Source organism: Erithacus rubecula, assembly GCF_903797595.1.
Source record: "Erithacus rubecula genome assembly, chromosome: 3".
Classification (NCBI taxonomy): Eukaryota; Metazoa; Chordata; class Aves; order Passeriformes; family Muscicapidae; genus Erithacus; species Erithacus rubecula.
This window is the reverse complement of record NC_136689.1, coordinates 5787428-5815189: the sequence shown is the minus strand read 5'-3', so window position 1 is coordinate 5815189 and position 27762 is coordinate 5787428. Positions and strand designations below refer to the sequence as shown.

The 27762-nt window shown below is 43.3% G+C and overlaps 1 protein-coding gene across 5 annotated transcripts in view; it reads left to right on the top strand.

Moving 5' to 3' along the window:
- Positions 1-27762, top strand: part of PRKAG2 (protein kinase AMP-activated non-catalytic subunit gamma 2) — a 205580-nt gene that overhangs the window by 123677 nt on the left and 54141 nt on the right. For all 5 annotated transcript variants that reach the window (XM_079302881.1, XM_079302882.1, XM_079302884.1 and 2 more), the window contains one exon: positions 15773-15987. In XM_079302881.1, the coding sequence (XP_079159007.1) occupies positions 15773-15987 (215 nt within the window). The remainder of the gene's footprint in view (positions 1-15772; positions 15988-27762) is intronic.

Genomic DNA, 27762 nt, shown 5'->3' with positions numbered 1-27762 from the left:
AAGTTGCAGTTTGATCAATTGATATGTGTTGTGCTACAGGTATAAACAGCCTTAGTGTGTTAAACCAACACTTTAAGTAGTTCTGCAGCCAGAAAACTTTCCTAGGGAGAAGTTCTCCCTGCTGAATCATGAATTCATGTTCTAGCAAAGTCTCCACCACCAAATGTTGGCTTTGGTCTTTAAAAATGCATGTTGTTCTAAGCAAATGTATAATAGCTTTTAAGAGACAAAACATGCATTGCCACATGTTTAAGGCAGTTGTATTGGCAAATACAATTCTCCAGAGAGAAGAGAACTGCAGCCTGAAAGGGATCTATACAGTGATTAATAATCTGCTGTAGAAGAGCTTATTGTGAGGGCTATTTGGATATTTTTTCTCTGCAAAGGGCTGAGTATTTGTGATGGTGTAGCTGATCCGTGACAGTGTTGCAGTGCTGAGTGGACATGTTTGTATTTCATGCCAGTTCTCCTGGGATTTGCAGAAATCTGGCTCTGTGCTTTCAGCCATCTGACCTTCTCCTCTTTTGGCAAGGCCAGCTCACCAGTGGGTGCTGCCACCAGGAAAAGAGATGGAGTGTGCACATTGTGCTCCTGCTTCCTCTTCCTCAGCAAACCATGGGAGCAGGAGCACTGAGAGCACCAGGACTCAGAAGAAAGGAAGAGATTTGTTAACAGAATCTGGTAATCCCCACAGGAACATAGAAGGACATAGCAATGTCTGCATTTTCAGGAACTGTCCCTGTAACCTCCATGAGGGAATGGAATCCCACAAGGACAGCACCTGGCTCCCAGCAAGGTCCCCATCTCTGCTAGTGGTGGCATCAAAGACACATATCTTCTGCCCCTGCAATTGCATGGTTATTTCAGCCTTAGACCTGAACCTGAGTCCTGTTCACTAGGTGCTTTAGCCCTTGGATAAAGGTTTCAGACCTACCTGAAAGGCTGATTGACACAGTAAGAGAAAAAACACTCAACCCCCAACACTGCTGGGAGAGCCCAGAGCTGAGTAAAGGAAGGATGAAGTAGCTGTGGATGATTGTGAATACTGAGGCACCCTTCATTTCGTGTGTATTGGTGGCAGACAGAGCACGTATTTCTCCTTTCTTAATTTAATTGAGATAAATCCCCCGTGTCAGCCAAATGAAAGGGCTCCAAGTGTGAGAGAGGAAACCCAGCTCCCTAGGGAAGGGGAGGAGGAGAGGAAGGCAGTCGAGGGAAAGGACTGAGCCAGCTTTCCTTGATCACATTGTGGCACGTGGCTGGGAATCACAGGGTCCCGGTGCTGTCCTCCCATCGGCAGCAGCCATCCACATGTCTGTCACACTCTGACACTGGATCTGCTGCAACTGTTGCTTCAGCAGCTGCTGGCACGTACTTATCATCAGGGCTGTTGAAAACAGAGACAGAGCAAAATGTCATTAAAACTCCAGCTCCAGACACCAACAGAAGAAAAATGGGAAAGTTTTTAAGTGCAGGGTTTGGGATATTTTCTTTAGGATTTTGATTGATTTCAGGTAACAGCCAAAGTAATGAAACAAAATATAGTTAGCAATGTGTTCTGTTGTTCCTGCATGGATTTATTTCTTCCTATTTCTTGCACTCTGCCATAGTATGAAGGTGTGCAGGAGCCCTGTTACTGCTGGTGGGACACAGGGCGTGGGCAGCAAGGTCACTGATTGGTGCTGTTGTGTCTCAGCAATGATGGAGTTACATAATTATGTCCGTCAGGGACCCTTTTTCCTTTTGCATATTGCTGAGGGACTCTCACAGATTTGCCTTGTTTACCTTGGCCACTTTGGTGGCAGGGCAGGCTCTGGTTGATACCTGTTTGTTTCTGCAACTCTCGCCTCCTCCCGTGGCCAGCTGTGCCCCCTGCCCTGCTCTGATTATTTTCCTTCACACTAAATAGTTTTGATTCACCGTCAGAGCCCTTTATTTTCACCATGCCTTTGTTTACTGAGATTAAGGAATGCACTCAGAGGCAGAGTAATACAAATAATTGCAATTTTGGAGAAACTAGTCCCCCAGTTTCCTGAGATCTCAAGATTCCTGCCCTGCCTGCTTTGTACCAGCACACCCAGCTCCCATCTTGTCTTGGTTTAAACCCACAGCCACTCTCACTGCTACTGAATATTGCACTTGAATAGAAGTCAGTGCCTACTCCAAAAACTGTTTGCTGGCTGTAAAGTTTCAGGTTTGTGCTGGGGAGTTACTTTCATACAAACTCCAAGACTTTGTAGGGTGGAAGAACTTGGCACAATCTGTGTTTGGAATAGGGCTGAGAACTCTTTTGGCATCCCTGAGGTGGATGGGGCTGAGGCAAATGCTATCACAAATCCCACACTTGGCTCCACATAGTGTGAATACCTTGGACATAAGTTGTGCAAGGCCAGTGGCCAGCCATGTGATAGTCCAGAGATCTCAGCTGGCCTGGGCTGGTGTTCAGCTTGTACCAACCTCTGATACAGCTGAGTTGTTCCAAGCTGGATTCTGTTCAAGTTCTACAGAACTTCATGGATGCTTCATATTCAATCCTGTATCGAGAAAAAGCATCAGTACCAGCTGCCTTCCCCAAAATGGTGACTGAATTGCTTTTACAGTGGTCAAACTTCACCACTTTCAGTGGTTAAACTACATCTGTTTAATCAATGCAATAGTTGGGTGTTGTTTTTTGGTTTTTTTTAAGGGAAAAAAAGGCTTCTTTTAGCCACAGCTCTACAGTGTGGTGGAACAAGTGGTGCAAATGAACTGCTGAAGCCTTGTTGTTCCAAAAGCCCATAAGGATAAATCTTAGGGGAACTTATGGAGAGCCATGACCATTATTCTGTACCCTGCAGCCCTCTATTGCAAGGAGAACATTGCAAAAATGTCTGATATTCCATTTGTAGTCAATCTGAAACTTGTGGTTGATAGGGTTAAGGATCTCATGCTGTCTCTGCAGTATGGAGGTATTGAGAACATACCTCAGGAAAAGCAGCCTCAAGAAAGCAGAGGATGTGGTTTTCTTGACAAGTGCAATCTCCTAATCTTATGTCCTCTGAGTCTGGATTGTGAGGACTAGAAACCAGTCCCCTTTTCTAACTGGTTTTTGTAAGACCTGGCTCAGCTCATGTGCTGTCAGCCACCAACCCTCATCTGGGTGTCTCTTTAAAACCAGCTGGTCTTTTACCACCTGATTCATTTGTGTTCAGCAGCAGCAGCAGCAAACTCCCAGCATCAACTCCCAGTGTTTCATAAACTTGGGTAATATGTAGAGGTTTACTACCTGCAGAAGTGCCTGAGAATTTGTCACAGTTTGTGGAGGCAGGTTCAATCTAAATGGCTTCCTGAGCAGGAGCCCTGGGTGTCTCAGGGATATTCAGACACTGAAATAGCAATGCACTTGTCCCAGAGCTGCCAGTGCTTCGAGGAACAGGTTGCAGCACTTCCATGCTTTAACGACTGAAAGCAACCAGCTTTCCACTAAAATAGTTACTTGTTACAAAGAAAAACAACTTATAATTTATTTTCAGGAATGAGGTCAAAACAGTGCAGCTTGGGAGGGAAGTGGCGGGTGCAGCGGGTTGGTGATGAGATGAAAAGCTAGAAAGCTTTTCCCTGCTAGGTTAAATCCAGCTTTGTTCAGCAGTGACTGAAATCTTTTATCATTTGACAGTTGTTCCCCGTGGCCTTTGCAGTATTGGCTTTGCTCCCTAACATCTGAGTCAGTTCTTGCATCAGCAGCCCCCTGCTCAGCTGCACAGGGCTGGGGCAGGCTGGCAGGGGAGCATCCGCTGGCCTGGCTGGCATCACACATGTCCTGTGAAGAGACCTTCTGCTCTTCAGAAGGGTTCAGGTTGAATGAACTTCCTTCCAGGTTTGAAGCCCTGAACCCTGGCTGTTTCCAGCCGTCTCAGTGGGCAGGGTGGTGGCGTGGAGCTTGTGGTGATCATCTGCTCCAAGCTGAGAGCAGCATTTGAGAGGCTGTGCCAGGGCTGTCGCTGCAGCCTCTCCAATTGCTCCATCTGGTCCTGGCTGGGGGAGTCATCCCTTCCCCAGGAGAGCTGTTCCTGCCCTCAGGTGCCTTTCTCACAGCCTCCTCTGAAGCTATGTGTGCACAGATTCTCACAGGATTAAAGCCTTAACTAGAAGAGCTTCCAAGTCTTCTGTGCATTTCCTTTCCTTGCCCACTGCAGAGTTACAGAAGACAACAGGGCAGTCAGGCCTGTGTCCACAGGCTGCTCTCTAATGCAGAACTTTGTGAGTAATCAGCTTTCTTACTGATCCATCTCAAGTGGGAAACACTGGGAGCAGATACTTGAGGGCTGTCAGTCCATGCTTCTTTTCTCTGGCACGTTGGCAGGTCAGAACTGCTCCTGCAATTGCTCCCCTTTTAGTGTATTAACATTCACATTGTAGACACTGTCTGCATCTCTCATGGCCAAGATTCTGGATACTGTGTTGTCCCTAATCAGAGAGGCTGCAGACTTCAAGGAAGAGCATCTGCAAATGTACCTGCCTGGAGATGTGCCAAGTTTTATCCTGATGCAAAGGAAATGCCAAACAGTCTGTTCACCTTTTGAGATTTTTATGGCTGCTGGTTATGCCTGGCTTCTTCAGCTTCCAGTGAGCCTGTCCTGGAGGTTTGCACCTGGCTGTGTGTGAGCAGACATGGCTCAGCTTCCTGAGTCCAAGGATTGAAGTGATGCTGTGAAACCCCTACCCCTGGGATATCCCCCTGGAGTATTAACTTGAGTGGGAAATGAGGCTGGGTTGGTGTGTCAGTGTGAACTGCCTGTCCACAGCTGATGCTGGTGTACAGGAATGGGATCAAAGTCTCTGGAGACTTAGGGAGACACCTGCAGAAGATGAGAACTGGGGTGATGGAGAGGAGCAGAATGAAAGGGCAGGGGTAGATCTGTTTAAGTACATCACATTTCCCCCTGAGCCAGGGGAATCTCTGGCATGGAGGTGTCCTCTGCTCCAACAAGCCTGCTGTTGAGGTATTCATTCTCAACATGCCGAGTCCTTTTGGCTCCTATGTTTTCACTTGCTTTATAGCAGGATGACAGCTCTAGGGGGTAGAACAAGCCAGGAATGTGACTTTTGCATGTGCTGGAGGCACACTGTAACAGTGACCTGGGATGGGCTCTGGGGTGAAGCTGGATGACAGGGGAGGGAAAGGATTTCCTGGAGATGCAAAGTGCCTGACTAGCCCTTGGAAAAATGTGCTCTGCCAAAGGGCTCTGTGCTCTTTCCTGCCAGAGGTTTGCAGCACCACAGGGCTGGGTGTTGAGAGGAGGTATCAGCTGTAACCTGCTGGGCAGCCAAGCAAAGAAACCCAACCTGTGCATGCTTTTGGGGACTGGTCTTGCAGGCACTCTGTTGACTTGGTAAGTGGAGGAGATAGGTCTAAATCAACCTTCATGTTGAAGATGAAATTGCAAGAAAAAAGTAAATGTGTGAGGAATTCCTCTAACTTATTCTTGTATTGTCGGTCTGTACTGGTCCTGAAATGGAGAGTCAGATATGACATTTCAGCAGGAAACATGGAAGGGAGAGGAGAGGGTTGGTCTGAAGAAGAAGGAGGCAGATTAGGAGTGAAGAAAGCCTATATGGCTGGGTAGGCACAGGCCAACCCTGTGCCATGTAGTTGGTGCAGAAACATCAGAAGTGTTGCAGACAATAGAAGCACTTGGCAACAGAGATATGAAATCACACCAGGTGCTGGTTGATCCAATGCAATGGACATCACTGAAATGTTATCCTCTCCCATGAGTTTGAATTTTATTCATGGGCAGGTAAGAAGAATAAGATGATGGAGTTTAGCTTGATAGGTTCATTGAACATCCCAAGTTGAGTTTTTGTCCATTCCATGTAACTGATATTTATCCAGGTATGAGTTTGAAATTCCCTTTAGGCTAATATCAACAAAACAGGGATTCATTTCTGGCTGAACTCCTCAAGTAAGATGTGCCCAAGTGTTCATGGCTGTCTTGGGCAGGTAGCATGCTTGCTAAGCCTGTTTGAGCCTTCACAGCTGTGGCAACATCAGCATCTAAAACTGTGGATGTATCTTTTGGTAACCCTTGGATAACTTCTTGGGGTACTTGCTGGCTCCATCCTGAAGTTTAAATGTACAGATGTGATATTGCTGCTCCTCAGCCTCATTTCATTTCTGGGTATCACAACAGTACTTTATTGGCAAGAGTGTGAAGAGTCACAGCAAGAGGACAAGGCTTAATTTGATTTCAATCTTACCCAGTTTCTGTACTGGGAAAAGAGAATAAGATGGTACATTCCTCATGTGTGGGCAGTGTGGACTTGCCAGTGGTTGATAAATACATCCCAGTTCAGGGCATTGATACACCTGTGGGTTTGGTCCATGGCTATGCAGCTGTCTTTTCTCCTTTTTCCTCCCTTGTGCCTCAACCAGATCCTAGATGAACAACTCTGTCCAACAGGAGAACTTGGCTATAGTTTTCTGTACAGTTCCAGGGGTAAAAACCAGCAATGCCACTGTACAAAGTGATTCTGCTTTGCTCCTGGCCCCTTTCCCACTGCTGCCTACCTGTGCCAAGAGGAGTGTTTGTGCTGCACTGGAAAACCAGTCAGAACTAACCAGAGGAGGCCTGAGGTTCTTTGTCATCCACATCACCTTGAGATCTAATTGTGAAAGGCAGAAGAAAGCTGGTGCTGTATAGATCATTTCAAAGGAAGGGGAGGGCAGGTTCTGTGCCCTGGTGTCTAGAGAAAGCAGCAATTTACTGCACTAATGTTCTGCTAAAAGCACCATCCAGTACCAGCTAAGGCAATGGAAATTATCCTAGCAAGTGGCATAAGGAGCAGGAGCAGTCCCACAGCAATTTATTTTCAATCAAACAAGAGCCATGAAGTCATTAGTTATTTCTTCAGAAGGCTTTGGTAGGTGTGCTAGAGAGCCCTGTGCTGTCTCTGCCGTGCCATATGTGCACAAAAAGATTAATTCCCAGGTTAGCAAGAGAGGAATTATGATGAGGCACAGGTCTGAGTCAGACACAGTGGGAAGAGGCAAATGCCACAGGCTGGAGCAGTGCTTGGACTCTTGCTGAATTTTGAAAAGAGCTAGAATGAGAGATTTTTCTTTCCTTTTAATAAAAGAAGAAAAGGTTTTATAAAAAATTATTATCAGAAGCAAAGAACTGTTAAATTATGGCTTCTCTCTTTAGCTACAGCTTTCCTGAGGATTTGGAGTACTTTGCAAATATTTAATTACTCGCACATCAGTGCCCTTGTACATATTGCAGAAAATAAACAAAATTAAACTGTGCCGTGAGGCTGGCATTCCAGCTGTACCTCTGGTGCTATTACTGGCACCTCTGGAGCTATTCTGTTCATTGCAAGAGAGGAACTGAGGCTAACATAATCCGATAAATTAAATAGAGAACAAGTCCTGGGGCCTGAGTCCTGAAGTCTCTGCTCTGACAGCCTTATATCCTGCTATTCCCAATCTTGGGAAACACCACAGTCTGATCACAGCCTTTAGCTGTGTGCACAGTACAGTGCACATTCCCCTGGCACCAGCCCTGGAGCTGTCATGCTTGCCCTGCAAATAGATGCCCTACTGGTCTTTATGTGCATTAATATTCTGTGTCTCAGTTACACAGCAAGTGGATGTACTGTGCAGATGAAATCACCCACAGGGATTTCAGTGGGGTTCTGCAGGCTCTTATCTAGACTGTTCTTCTCATCAGCTTGCACCTCTAATGACACATTTGTAAGACATTTTGAGCATTTTTTTTTTGATTCCACGGGGCATTCCTCTCCTTTAGTGTGTTACAGAAATAAGGTATGTGGTTAAGGTGCTGTTTTATTGCAAGCAAATCTTTGCCTCAATTACTTCATTTTTTAAAAATGTACACTGGATGAACATATCATAAATCATAGGTGAAGCAACAACCTACCCAGTTCTGCAACCCCTCAAGTAGCTGCTTTTGAAAAGCTGACATCACATAGTGCAGTGATTAAATATGAAATCCCTAAATGTGAAATTAAGCATCAGAGCAAGTAAGTAATTGCTTCCAAACTTGTCTTTGTATATTGTGCATGCAGCATTCCTTCTCCCACCTTTCCCCTCTGATTTCCCTCCTTTTTTCCTTTTCCTGTGTAAATGCAAACCCTTCAGGGCTGCAGCCTCTGTTTTCTGTCTGTCCATGAAGAGCTCTGTGCACAGCGGGTGCTCCAGAAGCAGAAAGGAGCAGTGGTGGTGGTGGCTGTGCTTTGGGAGCTTTGCTGGGCAAAGCAGGGAGAGAGGCACAAAGCAGTTCTAGCAGCCTCTGGCAGAGGGCAGGGTGATGGAGGGACAGGCAGTGCTGGCCTTAGTAATGCTGAACAAGTGTGGAACACAGTGACATGTCTAAACAAGTCTAATACATAGTCTGTATCTAGAAGCCAAACTATATTTAACTGTTCTAATCCATATTTTACTGCTTAGTTGTTTTTCTGCAAATTTTGCTGTTTCTTCACATGCTTAGTTGTTTTTCTGTGTATTTCTTAGTTTAGACCAATGTGTATAACAAGTGCACGAGATGAACCATTTTTAAAAGTTTTTCTACAACTTGTTGAAACCCTTCAAGGCCACTGAAACATGAATTGTGCTAAATCAAAAAGAAAGAACTAAGAAACAAAACGCCAGAATTAAAAGACCCAAAATAAAGGTGGGTTGTGAAGTTCTGGACAGCAAGCAATCATCATACCTGAAAAGCTCGTGCAAAATGCATGAACAGCATAAAAACACCAATCAAGAAATGTGTGATGGCATAAACATCATGAACATTAAAATGTATAATTAAATCTAAAATTGAACAATAAATCAGCTTCTGCATAATCATATTAATTTTCTGTCCAGAAGTCTTGTTTCTCCAGCAGCCACCAAAGTATTTCCAAAGACGGGCAGCTCTCAGCTTTCTGTAATGCCAGGGGAGCATTTAGCTCAGCTTGGCTGAAAACAGAGAAAACCCTGGATAGGACAATAGAGGTTAATGTGGAAAGCGCTGTTAAATGCCCGCCTGAGCATCCCGCCTCTTTGCTAGAATAGAAAACAGAAGTTATTTCGGTGAGGGCTCCGAACACGAAGTGCTCAGTGGGAGTTTGAGTGCAGGGGGTGTCTCAGGTGAGCAGAGGGGTCGCGCTGCAGGAGCCGTGCGGATCCACCGCTGCTGCTGCGGGGCCGGGCGGGCAGCGGCTTCTGCTGTGCAGCGCAGTTTGGATGGAAAGGAGTGGCTGATTTTCATTTTGGTGACTTTTTAGATGGGTTTCAGAGCGCTGCGCAGTTCGCTTTTGTTCTAAGGCAGCGGCTGGGATGTCACATCCCGGCATCCCGGCTCTGTCCTTCGGGACATGGTCCTCCTCGGCTCCTCCTGCTCTGCTATCCTGGCCAAAGTGAAAAGCTGATACCTGCAAACTTCTAGACCCCGTGTCTGTGGGTGATGGATGCACAGGAGGGTGAAGCATCCTTCACTCATGTGTGTTTCTCGTAAAGATTCGTGCCCAAACCTCCTTCTCCTGCTTCTCCAGGATGTTCCTCCATCTCTGTTAATTCATTTCTCCTCTCACTGGCGCTTGTGCTGGCAAGGCACACGTTGTCTGTGTTTTTGAGTCTTGGCCGCAGCCATCTGGTGTCTGACGAAGTCTTGGTGCTGAGTCTCTCAGTATAATTACCACGCCGAGTTAATTATTCGTGCCAGCCCAGGCACTTATTCAGTGACTACCTCAACCATTACCAGGACCTCTTCATTCATCACCTGTCAGGCTGTCCAACAGCAATGGAATGTGCATTTGGCCGTCTCAAAAAGAAGCCATTCTTTGCCATCAAGCTTGTGAGTGATCCCTTTTTCTTTGCTCTGAATTATTTGGCCGTGGTCTTTTCTCCAGTATTTGCAAGACAAAGGAGAAGCATTGGCAGAAAATTAGTAGTTAGAAGCCAGGCTGGAACCTTGCTGCCGATGAGAACTAGAAAAAGCCCATCGGAGGGATATTCAGGCTGATCAGAATTTCTGATCTTGTATCTCATGTGGTTATTGCTTTATGAGCTGACATAATTTGTCAAGTCTCTCCAGATCTGACACGTACATTTAACAAATGTAGGACAACCAATGTGTGGCTCTGGGCAAGATGGAAGATCCTTTGTCTAATCAACATTGCAGGAGAGGTCTTCAGTAAACCCCTTCAAGGATACAGCATCATCTTTTTTAAAGGATACTGCCAAGAGTTTCTCCTGATCAGCCTTTCCTTGTAAAGGGGCCTTGAGATCTTCAGAAAGAAAAGCAATTCTCAAAACCTTGCTAATTAAACTCTTCAGCTCCTGATTTTCTCAGTTTTATGAGGAAAAGGTGTTACATTGCAGATTCCACAGATACAAGTGTGGTTTTGGCACATAAATAGACCACAAGTGGAGTAGAACAAGCTGAATTTTGGATACCAGTGAGGCTTTGTCTTTAGTTTTATAAAGTGAAGTAGCATCTGAAGCAAAAGCTGGAGCTTTCAGGGTCAGGTACTTCTATGGCTGAGACCACTGAAGAAGTGGTTTCCTTTACTACTACTACTGTCCAAACTACTATAAATAAATTAGATTTTTTTTTTAGATTTTTTTCTTTTTTTAAGTTTGAAAAAATATACATTTTCCTGTGAATTTTTAGGCATATGATATATTAATCACTTAAGAGGAGTATTTTTATATTCCTCTGATTCATGAAAGGATCAGAAATGTGATTTTGGAAACGAGTTAAGTTTCCCATTGAGTGGTGTACCCAGTACATGGAAAGCCATGGAGCTGTTAAAGTAAGATTGAAACAAATATGTTTGCTAGTGCAGCTGGGGTAGGTGCTGCTCAGCTGGAACCAGGGAGCTTGGAAGGGCTGGAAGGCCTGGCCATTATATGGGTTGATGCAGTGTCAATCACAAATAAACTGTAGGGTTCAAAAATAGGAGCTGGAATTCTTATATGCTGGGAGGCACCTGAACTGGTGTGTAAGTGGCAATGTTAAATAAAATAGGAAATTTCCTGGGCAGTATCCATGGGGTTTTTTTTTTGTTTTTTTTTTTTTACAATAACTCTTCAGATTTACTCTTCAGATTTAATTTACTATTTTTTAAACTAATGGGTATTTTACAGCATTTAATGCCAGTGTCACCTGTACTGTTTGGATGGAAACTGGCAGTAGCCATTTACCTGCTCAGGGGTTCAGAGCTTTACTGCCATTAAGTGGCATTAAACCTAATTTCACATAATTTGCATTGATTTGCTTATGTGTCAGAATTAACATAGTATTGTGTCTGAAGAGTGAATCAGCTTAATGAACCAGCAGCTCAACTCAGATTCACTTGTGCTGCAGGGTACTTAAAATTCAGCAGCCACAGCCTGCCGCCTTCTCTGTTTCACTGCCAGCTGAGAATGCAAATGAAAGGACAACGTTGTCCTGGGAAAGAGTCAAGACAAAAAGTGTCACATGGAGACACTGCAAATGGAAATTCCTTTTGGGGTTTTTTTGTTTTGGTTTTTTGTTTTGTTTTTTTCTGAGAAGTTTCACTCTAAATGGTAAATGAATATGTCCCTATATATAAACTGAGAAAACTATTTTAGCCACAGTTTTACATATTAGTGTTATTATTTGCTTGATCAGGTACAAGATGAGAGAATACTGAAGTGTGATTCGTAGGAAAAGTGCAAAGAGCAATTTCATTTTCATGGCCAGTAACTCTCTCCAATTTCAGCAACTTAAGCACACAAATGTAAAAGTAAAATTTTGAGGGCAGGCTGCTGGCTCCATCCTTAGGGCCCTCAAGGGGAGTGTGACTCTTATTACTGTCACCCTGAAGCCAAACCTCTGTAAAGGAGTGTTAGCACATCCCTGAAATCCCTTGCAGCATCCTATGGGGGCAGGTGGCTCCAAAGGTTCATGGGGGCAGCAGCTGTTTTTTGTTTCTGGAAAAGGGTTGATGAAAAGGGAGGCTTTGGCAGGAATCACTGGACTGTGAGCATCCTGCCTCCCAGAAACCACCAGATGCATCCTGCCAGGTCAGGCATGAAATGTAGGTGACAGAACTCATTGTGGGTGTCACCCTGGGAATGTAGGAAATGCAGGAGGGCATCCACCCTTCTTCCCCTGGGAGTACATGGATGAGAGCACAGCACTTCATCCTTTCCTGTTATGTATCAGTGGAGGGCTGCTTTGGATCAGAATGCCCAAGTACATGGGTGACAAACTTCATGCTGTGCAAAATAAGGGCTTTATTTAAGAGAAATTGTTGTCATTACCTAGAGAAACAAGTGAAGGGAGCAGCATGGGTTTTGTATGTCTCCACCAGCTGGTTCTGGGTGTGCCTTGAGCCATTCCAGCAGCACTTTTGGGGGCTCTTGCATCCAACCCACGATGCATGCCTTGATCCCAGCTGAAGTTGCTCAAATAGGGGCACAGAGCTGAGTCCTGGGCCATCCCTGAGTGCTGTCCTGTCACAGGGGAAAGGCAGCTGGAGACAGCCCCATTCTGCTCAAAGTCTAGAGCTATCTAGTTCTGCCAGGATCTCACGTACACGTTCCATGTAAAGTTGTAATAGGAAAGTTGTTTTGAACCACATATTCATGAGAATCTCATGAATATTCTTATTCATATACATAATCAGTTAAGCAAATATAGTACTTATGATTCATCAATTCAGAGACCACAAAGTTATCCTCTTTTTTGCTCTTGTTTTGTCCCAAGAAAGGTAATGTGAGAATGAATCAGAACAAAGCAAAACTCTTGGATTTTTTTTCAGAACTGGATAGAGTTAATCAATAGGAAATACAAAATCTTTGACTCATCGAATGTTTTGGGTTGGAAGAGATCTTAAAGATTATCCAGTTCCAACCACAGAGGACAAGCCCTTTTGTTAGCCAGAGACAAGCTGCTAGACCTTTTTCTCTCTTTTTAATTTTTTTCTATAATTCTTTTGTGCTATTAAAAAAGGGATAGTTCTTTAGCTTCATAACATGCAAACACCACATTTTGTTCATATTGTTACCAGAACTAGTAGGGTTTGTAGCCAATGTCAAAGTTTGGTTTTTCCCCCAAATCCTGCACGCATCCTGAATTGTTTCAGCTTTGTTTTAGAAGAATCCTGAATTGTTGTCTGGTTTTCTCTGTTTAATTGTTTTAAGTGCATTCTCCCAAATAAAACAGTTTTAGCCATGGGATATAGTTGTTTCTTTTCTCTTCACTGGATTACTTCTGCGGTAGTAGAGCAGGGCACCTACTGCATGTACAGATAACAATATATTTACACCAGTGCTGCTGTTCAGTTGTCAGTCTAGTAGGACTGAAGTTAATACAAAGTCCTGTTACTCCTGAACTGATTTTGCTCTGGAGATATATTACAGATTTTCATTCTTTGATGTGAAAGGCTTTTAGATTAGACTGCATAGGGTTTAGGGTTTTGGGCTGTATCACAGCAGCCAAAAATATTTTGTTGTAATGTTCATAAAAAATTAAGCATTTCCTATGTGATTATGACTTCAATCTCAGTATTGTACAAATGTAATTAACAATAATGCTATGAGGTTGGCTTCTAAAAGATTGAAAAGCTTAATTACATTAATTTTATCTAGTACCCTGCAAAATAATTATATTTTCCCCTCCAACTCTGTGCAGAACCTGAGTCACAGACAAATTGGATCTCAGATATATTAGGGTGTGCCTCACAGTGAGTACTTTATGTTTGGTTATGTCTGGTTAGAACAAACAGTTCTAAGGCTCAGTGTGCTGGGGTCACAGATGCTCTTCATCCATAAAATCTCATGCCAAGTATCCAAGGCTGGCATCCAAAAGCAGATTCACCACCACTGAACATTCTTATAGGATGGAAGCCACACACTGTCTGTCCTGCCTAGGCTGCTACATGTCTGTGAGGGGGTGACAGTAGTTTTCCCAGGGTGTAAGAGATGTTACTTCCCTGGTCCCATTTGATCCATGTCCCTGTGTCCTACAGATGTCCTCTGCACTTGGCAGCCCAGCCTTGCTCAGCTGCTGAGTGTGTGGTTCCTGTATGTCTGGTAAAAGCTCTTCTGGCAGAGCCTCTCCTCTTCCAGAGCACTGGAAATGGTTCTTGTAGACTTGCTGAATACATTAGCACACAATGAACACATCCCAGCAACAAGACTTGAAGATCTAATGGTGTTTTTCTCCCTTTTAGTGGTTTTCCATTTGCATCGATTACAGCTCTCTCAACTCCCAATCTGAGCACTCAGGGAACATTTGTTCCATAAAAACACAGAGGAGCATCTTCCCCAGAACTGCTGATTTAAATTTGTCTGTAAGCAAAAACTGAACAGGCAGGTTAGGTGTCCTTTCAATCCTAAAGGAAGTAGAACAGTCTCCAGCCTCCATGAAATGAGCAGGGGTTGAGGACATTCAAAATGCCAGGGTGGTTATTCTTGCCTCATTCCATGGCATGTCACATCTGCCAACATCTGTACCTGCCCCCAACCCCAGTCTCCTCTGGGCCTGTGGGGTTGCTGCTTGACTGGCAGAGCTGCAGGGATCCTTAAAAATCAAATTAAATGGAAGTCCAGCTGCAAGTTTGGAAAAGGACCAAAGATAGGAACTGAGTAGGGGGTCCTTTTTGATTCCAGCAAAGCTCAAATTTATCAGTGAGAATTAAGATTTTCTTTGAAAGAAATAAATACACTACTCTGTACCACTAAACCCTCTATTAATAAAACATATTAGAGCCTAATTATTTTGCAGGTTTCATGTTGAGTGACTATTATTGTAGAGTTAATTCTCTTATTATGTAAAAGCCATCAAGAAGGGTTGTTTTCAAAGAAGAATAATAGGTAAAGAACAGTTACTCATATTACATGTTAATTCCTTTAAACACAGAGTATGCTAACTCTTCCCCAGATATGTCAGGAGTAATAGTTTCTTCAAGTACGAGATCCCTCCCTGAGTTATTGGATGTCCAGTGTTCCAAGTCTAGGAATTTAGGAAAAAGCCCTTGGTGCAGTAATCTCTGGTGGAGCCCTGAAAGCTCACAGCAAGGAGCCAGATTTACCATGAAAATGCAACATTGTGCTCTCAAACACTCCTTTGAGTGGCCTGGGATTTTGTGCTCATTAACCTGTTCTCTTTTGATGGGCTTGAGTCCCCTTTGGACTAACTGATCATCTACATAAATCTATGGAAGCACAGGAACTTAACCAAATTCACAGGTCTTACAGCTCACTTGAAAATGCATATCCTAGTTCAGCCTCATGTTTTTATGCATCTGTTCTGATTTATGCTGACACCAAAGAACCACCCTTGGTTTGCTGATGTACATGTAACCAGAAACACAGATGTTGGAACCTGAATTTTCTGACTGGTGGTGGATGTCTGCTGGTCCTTAAATGGGAAATAAACACAGCTCAAATCTGTTTGTTCACAATTCAGAGCTGCCCTAGGAACGTAACCAAAAATACAGCTGGGGTACATACACATGTCAGATAAAAACAGGGTGCTCACAAGAGAAATTATCTGCTGCTGACACTGATTTTTGACAATAGATAAGATCAATCTTTCTCATCAAAGGCAGCTGAAAACAATTTTAGTTTGTACAAAGGCTGTACAAGAGCTTTACAGAAAGCAAACTGAGGCTTAGGAGAAATATGCCCTGCTCCTTTTTGTCTCTGCTCCTAATTGTATTTTAACTGCTGGCTGAGATACTGCTAAAATAATGAAAAAGAAGAAAAAACAACCATGAAAACAACCTGATCTTTGGTCATTATTATTGTTCACAGCCTCTGGCCTCTCCTCCTCTCCATCCACCCCAACACAAGTGACCAAGCAGCCCACGTTCCCCCTGGAATCCTACAGGCACGAGCCCGAGAGACTGGAAGCGCGGGCTCCCTGCTGCTCGCCCCCGGACACGGGGCAGAGACACCCCCTGCCCCCATCACAGGGCACAGCCAGGCCTCCTGTCATGACACCAGCTCCCTGTGCTACCTCAAAACCAGTAAGTGAAGCTTTTGTACAGTTTTGTACTGGGAAATGTGCGGGGCTGTGTGTGGGCTGTGTCTTGTGCTGCAGCTGATGGGCTGCAGTGTGTGTGTCCGTGCTGTGGGACAAAATGAGAACAAGGTTTTTACTTTAGTTTACTTCAGATTTTGGCTGAAAGGGCATTTGGAATTCAGAGGTGGTTTATCCCTTCTGATTTACCCAAATAGTAACTAATCTTTGCACTACTTTGTAATGGCTTCATATCTCGGGATACACTGCTGAGATGCCACCCCAGAGGTGGATAAAATTTTATTTAAGATTTTCTTTCATCTCCCTTAAGATGAGCTGATGAGAGAGTTAGCAGCCAAAGAGAGCATATAAAAAAGAAATTCACAGTCTGAGCTGCAGGGGTTCTGAGTTCCTGCTGCCTCTGGAGTCTGGGATGACTGGGACAGTTGGTGACTAATAGCACAAGTTGCTATCACACCTCCTGCCCCAACTCAGAGAGTAGAAAAAGAAGGGCAGCACTACCAGGGCATTTATCAGCCTCCCACATAGCAAAGGTGTCTTTATAAGAGTGGTTTCTTCAGTTCCTGGTGATGCATGAACTCAGCAGTTCCTGGGAGCACATCAATTCCAGCCTCTGATGTTCTCCAGTTGTGCACAGCTCTGTGCCTCCTCCCCTCTCTTGGCAGCCTGAGCCTCTGAGGCATCACTCTCCTTTTCTTTCCGCTCTGCCTTTTTGCCCCCTTTTCCTTTTGTGTTAATTCATTCATATTGCCTGTATCTTTCAATTTCTCTGACTCATGGAACCAGCAAACCTTGATCTATCACCAAACTATCCTGCACCTGTCTTGCCCAGCTTTTCTTCCTTCCCCACCCCCACCAAAATATATAATCTACAACATTTTTTTGTATCTAGAAATCTAGAACTGTAAAGGGCATACAGGTTCATGAGGTCAGTTCCTCTGTTGAACAGCTAAAAGTTCTGTTTCATTCCAGCTCTCAGTAATTTATTTAAAAGCAGGAAGTTTCCTCCCACTCACCCATGGGAAAGCTGTTCCAGGGTCTGGACACAGTAACACAGCAATCCCAAAACCTTTTTACTTTCGTGTGAGGTACCTCCAGTAGCAGCAGCTGTTGTGGTGCTGAAAGCTTTTGGGTCCTGGATCAGAGTTCATTTGCTGCTTTCAAGTCATTCACACACACCCCATAAAGCACCTGCCCTATTTTGGGGGCCCCTTCTGTAAAGGTTAGGAAATCTCTGATTTTCAACATAATTTTTTCATAACTAAGGTTATAACTACTTGCTTTTATAATTAATGGCCATTTTCATTCATTGTTTGCTACATCCTGTTGTACCAGTAGCCAACCTTTGTTTTTTTTAGATGAAGCAAGCCAAACTTTCCCTACACAAATTACACAAATTACAGACTTTCTGTTTTTCTGCTATGCAAAAGTAAATAATTGAAGTATTAAATAAGTCCTACATTTATAGTTAGGGAACTCCAGCAGTAACCTTTCTCAGCCAGCTCCCTGCCTTTCCATGTCAGTATATTCTTGGGATACAGAAATTATTAAACTGAAAGGTTTGTAGCATACAAAAATATTTTGGGTAGGTTTCAGTCAATCAGTCATATTATTTGCATATGAATGTGTTCATCTGTTATGTGTTATGCAGCTACAGAAGAGTCTTTTGTACCTGTTAGAATAGAAGTGAGGAAACAGCATAATCTTAGCACATTCCACTGACTGAAAGACTGAAAAGTTTGTTTTGTTTTTGATTATTTGCTGATTCAGACAACATGAAGTTGAGAAGAAGATGCCAGAATAAAGAAACAGAATTCTCAGCAGGTTTTTATGAATAGTTGTGGTTGTATATATGTACAAGAGAGAGTCTGGGGGGGGAAACTCAGAATGCTGAACTCAATTCTCTCCTGTTCAGAAGATACAGAAATATGTGGGATGTGTAGCACCTGATTGTCTGGTACCCTCTGTACTAATTTATGTCTGAGAGCAGTGAGTGTGCAGGGCTGCCAGTGAATCATTAGGGTTCTGGTTTACTTGGCAATAAATGTCAGCAGCCACAGAGCAGTGAGGAACAAAGCTCTGGAGGTTTAATTTTCAACAGAGACTGGATAGAGAGATTAGATTTGCCATTCTCTTCTAGGAGGAGAAACTGTTAGAAAGGCTGAGCTCCTGCAGAAGGACATGAATCTGAAGCTGATGACTGTTCTCTCACTCTTGTGTATTTTGATCCCTGCAAATTATTGACCCAACATTCCTTTGCAAATACAATAGCAGTAGACAAACATTCTCTACTTGAGTACTGTGTTTCAAACATTTCATTTATTCTGAGCTGTGTGTTAATAAATACAGTATTTCACAATCATGTGCCATAAACAAATCTCTAAGAGGCAAACTCAATTTTTCTTTGCTTACATCACTATTTGCTGGCAGAACAATTTCAGTTATTTTAAAAACACACTATAAATTTTAGGATAAATGGTTTCATAGCAGCCATGCTGTTAAGTGATCTTTTCAATGATATGAAGATTCTATGTTGACATGTGAAATGAGAAGTTGACTCTCGTATACAGAGCTCTGTCAACTTAAATCTCATGTACTTATTACTTGACTGGTAATGATAATGTGTGAGACCCCAAAATTATTATAAATTATTCATGATTGCTATGTATATATTGCTGTAGGAAAGATAAACCCTTGGACCCAGACCTGGAAATATTATTAAAAAAAAAAAAAAAAACTAAAAAAAAACCTGAAGAAAAGAATATTATAGGAAGATATATAGTATCAGGACTTGGAATTAATCTTAGCCCATTTTTATAATTAATGGCATTTGAAGCTGTTTCTGAAATTGTTTTTTACCTGTCTGAGACTTGGGTACAGAATGGTTAAATCTGTTCAGTAACAGAGAAGACATGGAGGGAAGAATAAATATACTTATTTCCCAAAAGATGTAACCAAAACCTTTCATCCTTTAGTAGCACTTCCAACAGTGGATATTTTCACATGATTTTTAAGCCTTTGGCTCTGGGGAGGGGAATAAATAGTGGGAGACAGTTTTTGAGAGAGGGGAATCCTCTTTCAGCAAGTATCATCCCACCAGAGTACACAGAGCTAAGCAGTTAACCTCTTGCTAAATGGATGTCTGTGGTAATCACCAAGGTCTGGATTTATCCCACCTAACTTTAGAAACCTTTCTGAGCTGCTTAAGCTGGGAGTGCAGCAGCCCCAGTTGTCTCTGTATCCTCCAGAGAGGCTTTTGCAGGGGATGGATCAGATCCCCAGGGGCTGAGGAGCCTCTGGGGCTGACTGGGAAGGAAGGGATTGACTCTGGGTGTTGCATTTCTGATCCAGGCACTCGTCAGATGCCCAAAGCTGGAGTGCTGGGCTGTCACACACCACTGCAGCAGCCCTGCCAGGCTCTCCCCTGCATGTGTTCCTAGTGGCTGAGTTAGGTTATAATGAGAAATTCAGCTGATAAGAGATCAAAGCTGTGCCTAAAGATTACATTGCACTGCATTAAACGGCAAAGGGGCAATCTGATTTCTCACAATGCAGTTCATAACTCTGTACTTTGGCCTTGTGTTGTTTGGATGGTGTAACCTTCAGGCAGTAAGTGGTAAATGATAACTCTTCTCTAGTGTGACATTACAAACCGTGAAAGGAATGCAGAGAGATTGCAAATTCAGTAAGGAACCTGTTTGCCCTGTTTCCACCTTGTCTGTATTTTGAAGTGGAATGTGGTACATTGGGCATTGGATGGTTGTCTGCTTTTCTTTCATCCTTTCTTCTTCCCCTGACACATAAGACACTGTGAAAATAGCACCACTCCCTGCATTTCTGTGGTACCTCATCTCCTGTTCCCTTTTCCCACATGAGAGGAGCCCAGGTCAGAAGGTGCTGGCTCCAGCCTGGAGAGTTGCCCTTGGGGTCTCTTTTGGTGGAAAACAGAGCTGAGGCTTCCTCTGCTCACAATAAGTGACAAAGGCAGAACATGCCTACAAATGGTCCTTTCCATAAGATTGTGTAGTGAGCCACTGTCCTCCAAGTAATTTCCAAGCCAAGTAATTTCCCAGAACATCATGAACAAGGAGGAAAAGTCATCCAGAAAGTGATCAGACTTAATCTTAGCTTGTGTGAGTGAGCCCTGTAAAAACTGCAGGCAGAGCACACAGAGGGAGCCTGGTCTGTATTCATTTTGCACAGTCCTTGCTGCTCCAGCATATGGCAGAGGAGAGATGCAATGTACAGCTGGGACTCTCTTCCAGTCCTGGATAAAAGGGAGAAACCAGATTGTTCCTGCAGCTACTCCTTGTTAAACAGTAGTACTTCCCTGCAAAGCTATTCATGCTGTTTCTTAGCCAAAACATAGTAAACTCCAAAACAGGGCTGTTAACTTGTTCAGTGTGAGAGAGGCTGTTACATCACACCCTGTGCTGGCAAGGAGCCTGGGAACCAGGATATGTGCAGCAGGTCCTTTGGTTTGGCTCTCTCCAAAGAGCCAAACGACCATCAGAGCTCCATGGTCTGCTGGGTGAGTAAAGAGATTGAAACCAGATGAAGAGAACAGAAAAGTGTTCTTTGATTCTGAGGTTGTCTTGAAAGAAGAAGAAAAAAAAACAAAAAGCAAAAAAAAATAAGGTAGAGGCTGAGAAAAAAAAAAAAAAAGGAATCCAGTTTTCCAATGTACCAGAACACCTTATTTCAGTATTCCTGTGGTTTAAGGCAGTGTATGAGAGTGCCAAGACATTACTGTGATTCAGCTGTGATTCACACCACAGTAAACTGATCACCAAAATTAGAGCCCCGGAGGCTGTCATTTTCCAGGGACAAAGCTCTGGCAGTGCTGGTGTGTCCAGGCTCCTCTTAAGTGCCTTAATAGCAGCACTCCTGGGAGGTGATTGTGTTCCCTAAGAGATCCCAGGGGCTGTAACAAGATATCTTTGTTTAATCCTTTTTCCTTAAGGGAGCTGTTTCTATCCATGTGAAAATGTGTTTAAATTTAAAATATTTCTCCAATAGTGGGCACATAACTAATTAGTTGCAAACCTAGTAAAGGAATCACTCTGTGTTGAACCCTACAACAATTAGGAAATTATTTCTGGAAAAATGTTTGGAGCCCACCTGATTTTGATTTCAGTCTTCTTTGACAGAGCATGATGGTGGTTCCACTGAATCAAATATAAGTTCATAGGAGAATTATTTAATCTGGTTGGAAACTCCATAGTGAGATTTAGTGGGATATAAAGAATAGATGAACCTGAACTTTACAAAAATAGAAAACTTCAGCTATATCACACTACTTGTTAATCACAGCTCCCATTTTATTAATATTCTGTTTCCTCACTTCACTTTCTCCCTATTTGTTCTATCGTTTGTATCCCACATGGTGTTTTTCTCCCATTTTAGTATTTAGAATATGCAAAAAGCACTTTGCTATCCCTTTTATATTGGCTAATTTGTTGGGTTTTTTTAAAAGCTACTTACTTGTTTAAAAAAAAAAAATGTCCAACCACAACCTCCTGAAACACTGGTGTCTTCATATATTTGTATTCTGGTTGCAGTGTCCAGATTTGTGCAATCAATCTTACAATGCAGAGAAATTTTATTGCATAAAGATTACTTTTTCTGCCCTAAGGAAATGTATGCCTGTATCAACTTGTGGCTTTTTCTGCAGCTACAGAAATAATTTAATCAACTCTATCTATGGGTTCACTCAGTGGAGAATTTATTTTAATGATGTGAAGTCCTACAATTCCTGTTCCTTCTAGTCCTAGATCAAAAGGAGGAAGGTGAGGTGGAAAGGATGAATAGCCAGAATGCTGAGTCCAATCAATTCCCAGCTGCTTTGACAGCTCTCATAAGGCTATAAGTAGCTAAGGCAATTAAAACTAGAGCATCTCTGGGGCTTTTTAAGGATACTCATTGGTACCAAAATCATGACCCCAGCATCCTGAAGACAGAGTTAATAGCTTAAAACTAAATTACTTTTATCACCCTAAATCCTGCACTATGCAGGGTATAAAAAGGCTAAACCTGAGGATCTGGCCTCATGTGTCTATATAAATAGATATCTTTTGGTTAAGTACCATGATGTAAGAGGGTGCTGGAGGGACAGCCTCATTTTACCCATTGAACTGATTTCTCATGGCATGGTTCATTTTGAATTTTAGACTTGTTAATTTAATAAGCATCCTGTTATTCTGCTTAGAGGATCAGAACTTCTGGTAGGAGTAACCTCCATCAGTGATTAGAAGCTGGGTGCCTACTCTGTGATTTAATATAAAGCTGCAGTTTCATGCAGGGTGACTGACAGTTCCTTACCAGCTGTATCTGGACAATTTTGGAACACTAAAATTATTCACCATCAGGGCTGTTCATTCACAAAGCAGTAGGGATTATAGACCAAAGTTTTCCCATGAAAATGGAGGAGAGATAAACAGCTTTGAACCTGTTTGGTTGTACCTTTCCTGAGTCTGGATTGGACTAGAGGGAAAGTGACCTAAGAATAAGGAAATAATTCTTGTGGGAGGGAACTCCTAGGATTCCTGGACATCTTCTTAACCCAGTTTTGTCTTTATTTTATTTTATTTTTAGTTAGGCTGTCTTTAATGGCCAACAGAGCTTTAAAGAATGTAAAAGGCTGGTTGTTACCAGGAGGAAATTTTCTGTGTAAAGCAGTCATATCCCTTTCTCACTTCCTCACAACATTCCCCAGTCCCTTTCTCTGACTGGATAAAATGAACTGGTGAAGTTGGAAGAAATGCAGGGCTCACTCTTGTCTGGCTTCTTTCTCCCAGCTTTACATTTTACAGTCTCACTACCTGCTTGTGCAAGAGGAGAGCAATACAGGTCTTTAAATATGCAGCTGGTTGTTGTGGTTTTGGTTTTTTGATTTTTTTTTTTCCTTTTAAGATTACAATCAAACAAGTTTGGCCATTTGAAAGTCAGCTGCATGGGCTGCTGAGTCAGAGGAGGACTAGATACCATCTTGGCAGCAGCCTGGAAAAATGTTTCCATTGTGCTGGTGAAATGAATGCAAAATATTTATTCTTTGAGCTTGTTCACAACAGCAGCTCAGTTCTCAGCTGGAACTGAGGGTGGGGCCATGTGGAAGACATTTGTAGGAAGACAATAATGATTTGTACAGGGCCCAAGGTGTGCATAATCTTATTTTATTATTAACAAAGGACATGGCTCTAACCATATGGGACTCATAAGCTGAAATGTAAACGAGAGAAGTAATCCATAGAGAATAAAAGAGAAAAAGTAATGGAGACAGGAGGTTAGCAAAAGAAAGGGAGGGGGCAGAATTCAGGAGGGGAGGGATTACTTTAGACTTTTTGCATGTTTAGGGTTACAGTAAAGTAACACTTAGCCAGTGCTAAGTTTAATACCTTGCACTTCTGAAATTTTGATCCTACTTTTTCACTTACAACTGCACAAGTCAGAGCATCTGTGGTATGCAGAAAATCTTCTTCCTTGTCCCTCTGAACTAATTGCTATTTTGTGGTATATGAGCACATATGATTCAAGTAGTAAAATAAGCATGCTTCTTACCCTGGGGACCTTATTGTCCAAAAGCCTGATCTACCAAAACAGGCCAGGCAAATTCTAAAACTATAAGAAAGTCTTGCTTAAGCAGGGTTGTTCCTAAACACAACTTCCAGTGCATGCTTGCAGAAGAGATTTTGAGTGTAGCCATAACAGAGTTAGCAATGACAGAAGGCACTGAGGAAAGGTAACCTGAAGGTTACAGCACTGGGTTTGGTTGGGGTTGCTGTGTATTTGTGTTGTTGAATTTCAGGTGCTGTTGTGTTCTGGCTGATGTCACTGTGGTGATGGCCTGGATCCAGGAAAACACTTAAATGTGTGGTTGGATTTAAGCACAGTGGTGGCTCTGCTGGAGGCAACAGTACTGGAGCACTTAAAGCTGTGTTTGTGTCAAGTCACTTTGCTGGATGTGGCTCTTTGTGCAATTTTTATGGTCTATTAAAATATTTTAAAATGACAACAGCAGGTACTGAGTATGAGAAAGAGAGCTGAAGGATAGAGGATTAAAAAAGTTGAGGAAAATATTAAAGGTTCAACAAAAACTAAGTAGACTTAGAAAGAGGGATGGGGAAGGGAGAGGAGAGGAGAGGAGAGGAGAGGAGAGGAGAGGAGAGGAGAGGAGAGGAGAGGAGAGGAGAGGAGAGGAGAGGAGAGGAGAGGAGAGGAGAGGAGAGGAGAGGGAGAGGAGAGGAGAGGAGAGGAGAGGAGAGGAGAGGAGAGGAGAGGAGAGGAGAGGAGAGGAGAGGAGAGGAGAGGAGAGGAGAGGAGAGGAGAGGAGAGGAGAGGAGAGGAGAGGAGAGGAGAGGAGAGGAGAGGAGAGGAGAGGAGAGGAGAGGAGAGGAGAGGAGAGGAGAGGAGAGGAGACAATGGCAGCAGCTGGAAGATTGCTGGCTGCCTGCTGTGGTGTGTCTGGCATTTCTTTGGATGTCAGGATTGTATTTACTTGGAATCATTCATGGTGTGTCCTACCTTGGGATTGAGCTCCTTGTGTAAATGGGAACAGCCACTGATGGAGACATGGCTTATGAGAGAAGACACCTGACCCCTTTCCTGCCCTTTTCCCTTGAGCCTGCCAGAAACAACTGCACAAAAATGCATCTCAACAGACACCCTGCACACAGGAGCAGGACACTGCCAAAGCTGATCTGTTAGGAAGCACTGTGAGGAGTACAGAATCACAGAATCATTCAGGCTGGAAAAGACCTCTGAGATCATTGAGTCCAGCCTTTCACTGATCACTGAGTGCCACATCCATTCATTTATTGAACACCCCCAGGGATTGTGACTCTGCCACCTCCTTGGGCCTCCATTCCAATGTTTAACAACTCTTACCATGAAGAAATTCCTCCTGGTGTCTGAACTGAACCTCCCCTCATGCACCTTGAGGCTGTGGTCTCTTGTCCTGTCATTCCTGGGAGCAGAGCCTGACCCCACCTGGCTGCACCCTCCTGTCAGGGAGCTGTGGACAGCCCCTGCAGCCTCCTTGTCTCCAGGCTAAACAACCCCAGCTCCCTCAGCTCACAGAACCCTCTAGACCTTTCTCCAGCTCCATTCCCTTCTCTGGTCACTCTCCAGCCCCTCAATGTATTTTTTGTTGTGAGAGGCTCAGAACTGGACACAGCACATGAGGTGTGACCTCGCCTGTGCTCACAGCAGAGGGACAGTCATTTCCCTGCTTCTGCTGGCCACACTATTCTTTATACAAAGTAGTTGCCACAGAAAGAGCACAAAATTCTGTCCTAGAGTATGTCATGAGGCCATGGCTATGGTACAATATAAATTGGTCACTAAGTAGCTTCTTCCATCATCAAAGATTTTATGGGTACAGAGGTTACACTATGAAGATATGGGCATGTTCTTCAACCTTCTTTTTCTCATGCCCTCGAGGATTTGGCTGTTGCTATTTCAGGGGGGGAAATCTTGGAATTCAATGAATGTTTCAGTTGCAGAGCCATTAAGGAAAGCAGGAGTTTGAAGAGGAGAAAAAAAGTGCCAGTAGCTGATCAGAGAGACTTGGCTACAACCATCTGTCCCATCAGAAATCACTTGTGCAGCTCTGTCACTTGGTTTCTCAGTGCCTCAGTTTACCATTTATAAAAAAAATGGGGCTATAGTTCTCTAAGTCAGAAATGTTGTAGTCATAAATACATTTTTAAAAGTTCTACTTAACTCAGGTATTTTTTTGAACAGGAGCTGCAAGTGGCTTAAGATAAGCTAACCAGAGATAGAATCTGTTGTGTTTAAAGTTTGTAGAAACAGGCTTTTCCACTGCAGGCTGTAACTGTGACCAGGAAGCCCTCATGTTTTCAGAGCACATGAAGGCTTACAAAAAGATCACTGTGAAGTCAACTGCTCTTCTGAGCCCCAGGGAAGCATGTCAGGAAATAATTTCAGCTCTTCACAGACATTTAACTACAGACTCAATCTGCATCTAAGGTTACTGCTGTGAAGCCAGCATTTGCCATATCCACACTGAAAGCACCCACTCTGCCCATGAATGAGCTTTTGTATCTGCATCTGCTGCTGGAGGTGCATCCCTGGTCTTTAGTGTGGAACTAATTTCAATTATTTTCAATTCTACTTCCTCGAATACAGGGGAAAACCTTATCACTGTTTGCATGTCCCTTTATGATCTCGTTTGTACCATGAAACATTGAGCTCATGTGCTTGATATGCTCCTTGCTGAGCACAGCCCTTGTTTCAGTTCTTCCAGAGGGTGTCAAACCACAGAACCAGCACTGAGCACCACCTGGTTCCACTGGCACTGCAGCTGGGATGAGGGAAGGATGTAGTTAAGAGGCTGTGAAAAGGGAAAGCATGCATGGCACAAGGAAGATATCCATTGCGTGTTGCTGTCATTGCAGATTTCTTTTGTGCATAACAAAAACCAAAAAACATTTAAAAAAAACAAAACAAAACAAAAGAAACACACAAAAACAAGGCCTGGAGTGATCAGCAGTAAATCTGGAATGAATTCAAGAAGAGGGTTATGTTCTCAAGCTATGCACATTCAGTGCCATCTGAAAAACAGCTTTTAGTAAAAAATTAATTTACTTGGAGATTACAGGTCAACTGTAGTCTCAGTGTTGAAGGAAGTTTATTAATATATTGGTTTGTTTGTGCATAATAGCAGCTCCTGTGAGATAAGAGGCCTCACAAGCCTTAGTGGGGCCCCTGAGAGCACCCATGCCTCGAGTTTGTCAGCTCTGGAGTGGGCTTGAAATCTAATGCAAACACACAGACCTGAGTGCTACAAGGAAGTTCTCCTCAGTGTTCAAAGTCCTGCTAGAACTGCACTGAAAAACTACATCATTATCTTTGCCTGCCTCTTTGAGAGAGCTTCAAAAAGCCCTCCTGGGTTCCTCAGAGTGATGAGCACTGCAGAAAGTGGGCACCTGTACGAGCTGCTCATTTTCTGTCTGGCTGCAGTTACCTGCACCTTGTAGCACAGCAGCTCGTGCCACACAGGGAGTTGTTTCTTCACTCCAGGTCCATGCAAATTTCTTGAAGTTTTATTGAGGTTGTGGGTGACTCAGCTCTGAGCTGAAGGTTGTCTGTATTTCTCAGAAAACCACCTTTGTAACTCTGCCCTACATCTGATATCCAGGTTAGATCTGATTTCAGCCTTTCAGAATGCTGATGGTGATGAAAAGGACAGGCTGGGAGAGCTGGGGCTGCTCAGGGTGGAGAGGAGAAGCTTCAGGGAAACCTCAGAGCACCTTCAAGGGCCTTAAGGGGCTACAAGAAAGCCAGAGAGAGACCCTTCACAATGGCATGTAGTGACTGGACAGGGGAAATGGTCTTGAGCTGCAGGAGGGAAGGTTTAGAATAGATTTTAGGAAGAATTTCTTTATTGTAAGGGTGGTGAAGTTGTGGACTCCCCATCTCTGAAAGTGTTCAAGGCCAAGTTGGATTGGGTTCTGAGCCTACCTGGTCTAGTGAAAGGTGTCCCTGACCAGAGCAGGGGGTTGGAACAAAATGATCTTTAAGGTCCCTTTTGACCCAAACCGTTCTCTGATTCTGAAATTACATTTTGATGATAGACTACAATTAGGTTACTAGAATTTTGTGATCAAGTGTAGTATCAGCTATTTCCAGGCTTTTTTAAGGGCAACATATTCCATTTTAAGTTTGAAAAATATCACTGAAAGATGGTGTAGTAAGTGTTCACACAATGAAGCCACTACTCATCACTGAGCTTTGAAATATC